The sequence below is a fragment of the Poecilia reticulata genome, linkage group LG16 (assembly GCF_000633615.1).
Source record: "Poecilia reticulata strain Guanapo linkage group LG16, Guppy_female_1.0+MT, whole genome shotgun sequence".
NCBI lineage: Eukaryota > Metazoa > Chordata > Actinopteri > Cyprinodontiformes > Poeciliidae > Poecilia > Poecilia reticulata.
In genome coordinates, this window is record NC_024346.1 from 25,636,293 (window position 1) to 25,646,062 (window position 9,770).

Consider the following 9,770-nt stretch of genomic DNA (forward strand, 5'->3'; position numbering starts at 1 on the left):
AGCTCTTGCGTCATTACATCAATCCACCTAACGAGCTCTTATTCCATTTTTCTCTCATTTGTAAACAAGACCCAAAGATACTGAAACTCCTCTGCTTTGGGCAGGACCTCAACCCCAACCGAGAGGAGGCACTCTACCCTTTTCTGATTCAAGACCAGGGTCTTAGATTTGGAGGCACTCATTTTCATCCTGCCTGCTTTATAGTCAACTTGAACTGCTCCAGTGAAAGTTTGAGATCACAGTGTGATGAAGCCAACAGAACCACATCATCTACAAAATTCAGGTACTTGTTCCTGGAGCCATCAAAACGGCTCCACTCAACACCTTTGCTGTCCATAAACAGAATCGTTGACAAAAGGCTGGAGATGTTTGCCTGTTATTCTTTGCTCAACAGTTGAAGCTCAGTCAGACTGAATGGATCCATGTACATCAATTGTTAAGTTTTGCCAAATATTGGATTTAGCTCTGGACTTTAACTGAGCCACAGATCAAAGCAACACCCCAGTATGCTTTGATCTAAATGATGTCTTTGTCTCAGGTTGTCCTTTAGTCTGTCCCAGTCTAAAGTCCTTTACAGTCTAACAGGTTTTGAATGTTCAGGGTTATTCTGACCTGTACATAGTGAAAGTCATATTCCTACCAGCGCCTGCTGAACTAAACCAGAGCCACACTATGATGCTGCCACCACCATGCCTCACTGTGGAGATGGTGTGTTCAGGGTGATAGGTGTTTTAGGTGTGGCAATTTCATTCACTGGCCAAAAAATATAGATTTTGGTCTCAAGTGCCCAATGGAAACATTCAATACCATGCATAGAAATTTATATTTTTGTGTTACTTATGTTATTTTTCTGCTTAATTAAACCATGAGGAGAAATAATAATAATAATAAAAAAAAAATCATCTAATTTTTTTAATCTCGTCTCGCTACTGGTTTTGATAAATATATAAATTCATCATCGGTCCTTTAAATTATTTCATGAGAAAATAACTAGTCATTCATGCTGAATTTGAATAGAAAATAAACAGATAAAATTTGACGGGTTACTAAAATTAAATGCAGCCTCGACACAGCCCAGCTGTTTAATGGAACCAAGAACAATAATCACGAAGGCTACTGAATATCAAACAGGCAATGTGACTGGCTACAATTTGAGTTACTCCCTGAAATGACCGATTTAAAAAATAAAAAACAAGGCAACCAGGCGTCATATTTGTGTATTGATCTTTATTGTGGACATGACGTTACATCTTTCTGAAATGATGTACAAAAGTGTAACAGAACTGAGAATGGCTCAGACGAGGTAGAGCTTTCACGACGGCTTGCTGGCTTCAAAAACAAAACAAACAAAACAAAACAAAACTACACGGTAGAAAAAAACCAACCTGGAAAAATCAAATGAAAACAAACGCCCCCGTCTCGCTGCTGTCCTCTCATCGTTTTTGAAGTGATAATAAATACAGATCTCAACCAAGTACATTTGGAATAATAATGTTTCCTAGGGTAAATTAATCATAGACCAAAACAAGTAAAAAAAAAAAAAACAGCAACACAGACAAAAATAACACAGTATAATAGGCATGGAAATAAAAAAAAACCCAACCAAAAAGAAACACCTGCCAGTCCCTCTGGGGTGGCTGCTTTGACTAGCTAACGAATAAATTCTACAGTTTAGAGAAAATAAGCTCTAAAAAGAAAAAAAGAAAAATGACAAAATTATTTAAAAAAAACAAAGCACAGCTGTAGCTAGCAATATCCATCTTTTCATAGAGAACACACAAAAAGTTGTGCTCTACAGCCTTCATGTGATAAATCTTTATTTCATTATTATTTTTTTCTAATCATTCTAACAAAAAAAAACTCCCATCTATATCAAGGATGACACAGAAGTTTGTTAGCCGGCACCAATTGAAAAAGAAAAAAGAAAAAAAAGAGGGAGACATTCTCAAAGAAATCTTAACTGTAAGTGGAGACAAATGATACTAGTTAAAGCGCTAACCTAGCCTAAGTGCACTAGTAATGCCATTTGGTTTCTACTGCTGCTTATAAAGGGTTTGGTAAAAGTGGGTTACAGATATACACTTTGTGTTTTTACACACTCACTCCTGCTTTACAGTTTTCTAAGTCACACTTTGGAGTACAAACTCTGAGGAGTTAATCTTAAAGGGAATTCTGTACAACATTGGTATTAGTACTATACTACCCCCAAAGGCTAGAGGATCCATTTCAAGTATTTTAACTACCCACGCCTTCTGTACACACACGCAGACACACGCACACACACGCACCCGCGCGCACACACACACACACACACACGTGTGTATAAATTAGGCAAATTCAAGCACATGGCATTGTATGCATTACAAAAAAAGACAACCTACAAGCATGTAAAAAGTACTGCCGTCTTGAAACAAGAGTACAAAACGCCTTTTCGTTAGCATTACAGTTCCGATTTCTCAGTCCAGGAAGTCGGCTCTTTAAAAAGTCTGGAGCTGCTTTTGCCGTTTCCTGGTTTCATCCAGGCATGCCTGATTTCAAGTGAGGGATTTTTTTGTTGTTGTTTTAAGGGTGAGAAGCGAGCAGAGCTAATGATTTCAGCTTCATTGCGATAAACTTTTAACAGGCTTTCTTTGCGAAGGAGGTAGGATAGTATAAAGAACATCGAGACGGAGATGCAGACGATAGAAGGTTTGGAAAGGTGACGATCTAAAACCCACACTAACCCCCATTAAGGCTGGGACAGCTCCATGTCTCCGAGGGCTTCAAAATAAGCCTTCCCCCCCTCAGAAACTCCTGATGTATATATCCCCAAAGTCCCAAGAAATCTCATCTCCTGACCTCTGACTGCTGACCTCCCATCAGCAGAATACAGATGTAGACATCATCATTCACAGAACTGGACCGACAGCATTGGAGAATGGCTCTCTTCAAAACTTCAACATGTGGTAACGGATTGGCATGCTTATATAAGTACTCATTTCTCTTTTTTTTATTATATTTCGCAAATGAGGCACGGTTGAAAGTAAAATTTAACAAAACACAGCTTATGTAGGGGTTGGATGGTACTGAGTTGTATCTACCATAGAGATGCACTGAATGACCGGGACTGGATGACTCTTAGCCTCCATCATTCAGCAGCTTGTAGGAAAATCCTACATTTTGTTATGTGATGTAACAACAACACTCTTTGGTGTGGAAGTTGCTACCTAAGGAAGAAGTTTCAAAGTAGGCTGGTTTCAGTATCAGTGAGCGCTTCAAGGTTTTGAAAGAGAGTACATTTTCACCCTCTTCCTTATTTGAGTAATCGATAACTGCTCCGGCCAGGAAGGGTAAAACCATTTTGAATGTATGTATAAAATTATGTAAATTGAAAATTTCACATGCATCTTTTCACTAATTGCTGCATCTCTAGTTTAACCGTTACAACAGAAATACCATGTTTCCTGAAATAACCAACGTTGACTGATTGAACTTTAATAGTTTTACCATAGAAGCTTAAACCTTTCACTGGTGGTTGGTTTTTAGATTGTTCTTCTCCCGTATTAGATATTTTCTGCCCTTTTTTTTTTAACAACTTTTGACACAAGCTCACATATTGTCACTACTTGTCACCTTCCCAGTATAACCAAACAGGTTATGTCAGGTCTTATTCATAACCAGCAGATTAATCAACGCTGCGTTTCTCCAAACTGATGGTGTAAATCGTCAGATGAAAATGTGATTTGTTTTAAAACCCAGCATAACTAGATTATGGCCATGATGCCATCACGCAGTTCGTTTTGCGGATCAATATGCAGAAAAGTCCAAGTGTATCTTGTAGGAGAGTTTTTTTTTGTTTGTTTTTTTCAATAGTACCAGTTTCTTTTTTTCCCCAAGTACACACATTGAAATAAAATCTGGAGCCAACTCCTCCCTGCCACTCTTTACGGTGAAGCCTCTGTCTAATTTAGAGCCAGAAATTCTTTTATGAACAGGTTATAAAGGAAAACTCTTCGTTTTAAATGGACAATAAATGAATGGCCTTAAAATGGGATGCTCATTTGTATTGGCTATTAAAAACACATCTTTACTTCTTTTTTTCTTAATGAGCACTTAAGCACACATCACCTTCAGCGTTCTCTCTTTCTTCCTTTCTTATCCCGCCCCTCTCTGCAGCTTCTAAGCGCCGGCTTGCGCTCCTCAGCTTCCCGCAGTGAAGAAGTTGTGGGTGAGCGGATTGTAATTTGTCCTCCTCTGAATTCGTCCTCTTCTGCTGTCGATTGGTCCATACTCGCGTACAACGAAGCCAAAAAGCGAGCGTTTGAGGGACAACGGTGGCCATCAAGTACTTCCACCGTTTTTGATTAAACCAGCTCCGTATGAGTTGACTGTTTCCGGCTTTATAGTCACTTGACTTGTTTCTTTAAGGCTGCACTTGGCAACTTTACACCTCAAACACGAAAGCAAGAGAGGGATCTTAATTCTGACAGGAACAACAACAACAAAAAAAAAGATTCAGGAATCCTTAAAATGACACAAGCATCCATGTCCAAAAGATGACCCAAACGATGCAGAGGATTTAAAATTTGTTGAGTCCAGCTGAGAAGACACTTAAGATTTTTCAATCTTCATTTCCTCACAGTCAGCTTGTACGTCTTTTCATGTCGTCGTCAGAAATTCTTTTCTGATTTGTGTTTTTTTTGTTTGTTTTGTTTGTTTGTGTTTTTTACGTAATTATACATATCTTGGCAGGTCTTTTCGCAAAAGAAAAAAACAAAAAAACATCAAGAAATCCTAAAAGAACCTTCATTCCTCCAGAATCACGAGTCAATCCAGAGTCGAGGTTCAGATTTTGGGTTTCAGGAGTCGTCTGTGCCGAGGCTGCGGACCATTTAATCACAGTAAGGTCTGTCGTCGGGCGTCACTGGAGATTTGGTACGTGTTTGGCAGCCGCTGGTTTCTGCTCTTCCTGGCCCAGGGACGAGCTCCTCGCGTCGGGGTACTGGCTGTTGTCGAAAGGCATGTGGTGGACGCTCTGCACGTGCGTCTTTAGGTTCCCTTTCTGAGATGCTCGGTATGGGCAGAGCTGGCAGCAGAATGGCCTTTCCCCTGGAGAACAAACACAGGCAGAGAACAGGTCAGACGCAAGCCACACCCGACGGCGTAAAGCAGCAGCGGAAGAGCTTCGATACGGAGAGCAGCGAACGAAGCACAGCGACGTGTATGACGAACGAGGCGGCGGAATGTGACAAGTGAAAACAAACACAAGCGAATGTGAACGGATGCACGAGGCGGCACTGAAGTTGGAAAAGTGGAATGCGCATCAGATGAAGCTTTCAAACACTTTTTCTGTACATGTTTTTTTTCTCTCTTGTAAATAATTGGCAAGTAAATGGCTGACCCCGTCTGCAAGCGCGAGAAAAATGTTGCAGCATTCTTTCAGCCTTCTAACCCACCGTGGATAGCAACAGGTAGGGGCAACTTCGCGATCAGCTGAATATATAAAGTCATTCCATAACCTAATAGGAAACAACTTCAAACCGTAGAAAGTCTTCGATAAAAAATGTCAGCGCTTTTGAAGCCAAGACGTCACACAAAGAACAAATTCATCAAGAACCTACAGCACACAACACAACAATGTTTGAGCAATGGATATAAAAACGTGCGTACATTTTTTCAATGCATGTTGCTAATTTTAAATACATCTACTGAATCTTTCTGCACTGTAATTTGAGCATAATTCGTTTGCTCAAATGAAAACTTGTTCTATTTCTTGTTAGATTGTGACAATTATACAGTTGCTATTTTCTTTATATTTTTTTTATTCACATTGTTGAAATATATATATTTTTTTTACCTAGTTGAAGCTTTTAATTACTTTTGATGTCAAAAGTGAACAAAATAATCCAAATTTTAGATGACTTTCTTTTGTTTGTGGTTTCAAAAAACACTCTTCAGTGGGCAAGTTGTTACTGTGAGAGGAAGAATCAAAGGTAGCAGAAACAGATTAAACACTTCTGCCTGAACACTTGTTCTTTTGTCTTCTTTCTACTTCACTCAATCACTGGGGCCGATGCATGCACCTTCCTCCCACTGATAAACACACACACACAGATGCACACACACACAACCCTGTGCACTTTCTTCTAATTAGACTGACCTACAATGGCACAGACACCTCTGCAAGGAAGCAAAAAAAAAAAAAAAAAGCAACACACATGTGAGCAAAACAAATGAGAGTGCCATTTAATTGCACCTAATTATCATTTTGATAAATGGAAGAATATCAAAGTGGGAAAACAAATGGCTCCCTCCGCCCCTCCCACACCTTTCTCCCTGAAGAAGAAACAAGAAAATATGGCTGTTATCATACATCATCAGAAACCCAACAGAAAGAAAAGAAATACGGGGAAGGTGGGTGAGAGGGATAAAAAACAAAAAAAAAAGGTGTAATTAATCACAAAAAAAAAACGTGGAAGGAAATAAAAATCGTCGAGGCAGAAGAGACGTGAGGGGAAAAGCGAGAACCTAAACGACATCGTCCTGGGAGGAAACATGGCTGACGGGACCGGTGCACTACATTATGCTAAAGGTTATCGTCGTCGTAAAGCAGCGTCAACAGTACATCTAATTGGACCCCTCTGCTGCGCCTGCTCCCATCACTCAGAGTGCGAGGTAAATCTGAGTCTGTGTGATAAATGATGAGCCCGGCTCTGTTTGAACGAGAAAAGCAGAACAGATGTAGATCTTTTACCAACATGACTAACTCCAAAAACATTCAGAACGCCTAAGTGTTCAAGGAAATGTCCTATTGGACTTCTTACACTTATTTGGACGTACTTGGGAGTTTGCAAGAACAACTGATCTTATCTTTCGATGAATTTCAGTTTTTTTGGTAACACTTTATTTGAAGGGGGGTGAATAAAACTGACATGACACTGTCATAAACATGACATAACTCATGTCATGAACATGAATAAGCCTTCATGAATATTTATGACTGTTGTCATAAAGCGTCATTCGGTAAATTATGACACTTTTAATACAAAGTTGACATTATTCAAAATGTCTTTGTTATGACAACTTGACATTAACCAAGAAATCATTACTGTTTAAGCTTTACCTTTAATAACAAAGTTACCTAATTTTTAAAGTGCAATCAGTAATACTTTTGTAACAAATTTATATCAGTAATGATTTCTCTATATGAGACTGAAATTTTTCTTCTGGTACAAGATGAGGTTATATGGTTATTGTTTTTGCAGTATTGCAGTTTTCATTACCTTACATGACTAAACCTGAAGCTGGTTATAGAATAAACGTTGAGAAGAATGATCATCTCAACATACAGCAGAAAGAATCAAGCGCAGAACGAGCTTTTTCTACCAAAACATATATGGACAAATAAAAGCAAAGTTGTCATAATAAGCTGTTAGGCTGTTTTCATGTGTGCAGGACACACACACACACACACACACACACACACACACACACACACACACACACACACACACACACACACACACACACACACACACACTGGCGCCAGGTGTGATCCTGCTGTGTGTGGGGTGAGGATGCCAGGTGTTAATGCCAGGCAGTGAGGTCGCCACATGTGATGGTCACACACGAGCAAAGACAAATAAAAAAAACAAAAAAAGGGGGCGAAACATGCACAGGACGTGAAACATACACATAAGCACACACACACACACACATGCAGGCAGGCATGCATGAGGTGAGACAGCGATAATGAGAGACATGCAGAAGCCATGACGGAGCCCAGTGATTAGCCATTGTGCCACATACTTGTTTGGGAGCTTCAGAAGCGGTGGTGTGAGCGTCAGTACCTCGGTGGAGTCCGTTATAATCAAACCCAACTGTGAGGGGGAGAAGGATAGAGGAAAAGGAGGAGGAGTGGGGTAGGGGCAGAGGAAGGAGGAGGAGGAGGAGGGCATTTGGTTAAACGCTCTACCACACATGTGTCAAACTCAAGGCCCGGAGGCCAAATTTTGCCCACTGTAGCCTTCTATGTGGCCCTCCAGACTCCACAGGGACACGTCAACAGAACCTTCACGATAACAATCGTGTGCCTAAATATTGTTTTATCAATCCAATCAGAGAAGTGTTTTTACCTGAATCCTGCCAAATGACCTCAGTCAGTCCCTCCGCTTGTTCGCGATTCCACGATGTACCGCGGAAAATCACGCAAGATCAACAGGTGATGCGCTCTTTTATGCTGACGTATAATCGTGCAGGTGGCAGAATTTCTTACTTCTGCTACACTCACTTGATGTCAAGTTGTACTTCACGATCAATGAGGCGAGTAACAAAAAATTACCGTCATCCATAAGCGGAAATATTGCAAATTTTCTTGCAAATACTTCTAAATCAGCAACACAAAATCACAAAAACAATCACAAAACAATGGAGGAACTGATCAATGTGAAAAGATGATTAAAGTTATGAAGTACTTATGGTAAGCAGACGCAGCTATATTTAAAAGTTTGTTCAGTATCAATATATTCTGGCAAATTGTTTTGATAACATTTGTGATATTGATATGGCCCAAGATCAGTGTTGCCAGATTGGACAGGTATTCACCCATCTGGGATGCTTTTGAACACGTTGGGCTTGACAAAAACAGCTTTGGGCGGGTTGTGAGAATTTGGGCAGCATTTCACAAAATGGCGGGATTTTAGACAGTTTTCAGGAGGAAATTATTTTTGAAATAGTTGTCATGGTGTAGAAGAGGACCACAAAACCTTTATTATTGCAATGATCTTATTAGTTCATGTGTTTTGAAATGTCTAGAATCTGTCAAATGTTACACCATCAATGATTAGTTATTGATTAATCAAGTGTCACGATGGGGTTGGATTTTAAAACCCAAATACCACACAAGTCGTGTTGTGTTCAAAGTCCTTTGCAGTCCCAGTAGAATCCAGTTCTGGTTTAAATATAAGAAATAACAACCAAAAACTTTGTGAATTGTCACAAGTCTAAAAATGTAGTCAAATATTAGGACATGTAAGATTATATTTATAACTTTCTGAGGGTCATTAGAGGTTGCGGTTGGGGTAATATATATTCTTTGTTTGTTTTTGAGTTTGGTGGTTTTACTTTGTGTTTAGACTTTAAAACATCACACAGACCTGGCAACCCCCACCCAAAATGAAAACGAGTTCGACACCCCCGTCTTCCACCAGGTCCATACAAGCATTTACTTGTCGTTCTTCCCCTCCTCTCTCTCTCTCTCTCTCTGTCCCGCCCGCATGAACACCACAGCCTTTTCACCACCAGCGGCCCTCGTTAGCAGAGGGGGTCTGGCAGTGACGGCGACGATGGCGGTCGAAGACGGTGACGGAACCTGGCGGAGGCGAGTCGGTGATTTAATGTGACGCATGTTAATCGAGGGCCTCGGGGTGGCTGGCCTTTTCCGGCGCGTGCACGTCCGCGCCGAAGACGACTTTGGGTGACAACATTAATTACAGCCGCGGCTGAGTGTTTACAGACCCCTCCGTGTGGTCTGTGTGTGCGTACGTGTGTGTGTGTGTGTGTGTGTGTGTTTACAACGGGGCTTGAGGGGAAGCTCGGCGCTGCATCACTTACCATTTGGCCTCTGTCACTTAGAATCACTGGCTGTGCCACATATCATTCACACTCTCTGTAAAGAAGCTACTTATCTCCGTGTCGACTGCGATCACGGCCGACCCGGCTGATGGACATGACAGGACAGGAGACAGAGAGAGAGAGAGAGAGAGAGAGAGAGAGAGAGAGAGAGAGAGAGA

At 40.7% G+C, this 9,770-nt stretch overlaps 1 protein-coding gene across 8 annotated transcripts in view; it reads right to left on the bottom strand.

Annotated features, from left to right (window-relative positions):
- Positions 1–1,207: 1,207 nt before the first annotated feature.
- LOC103478279 (zinc finger protein 516) overlaps positions 1,208–9,770 on the bottom strand; it is a 57,513-nt gene continuing 48,950 nt past the window's right edge. For 5 of the 8 annotated variants that reach the window (XM_008432004.2, XM_008432005.2, XM_008432003.2 and 2 more), the window contains exon 5: positions 1,208–5,088. In XM_008432004.2, coding sequence (XP_008430226.1) covers positions 4,901–5,088 — 188 coding nt within the window. In that variant the 3' untranslated portion in view covers positions 1,208–4,900. Of the gene's footprint in view, positions 5,089–7,788; positions 9,754–9,770 lie in introns of those variants that run through there. The other 3 variants (XM_008432008.2, XR_001777439.1, XM_008432009.2) reach the window with 3 other exon arrangements.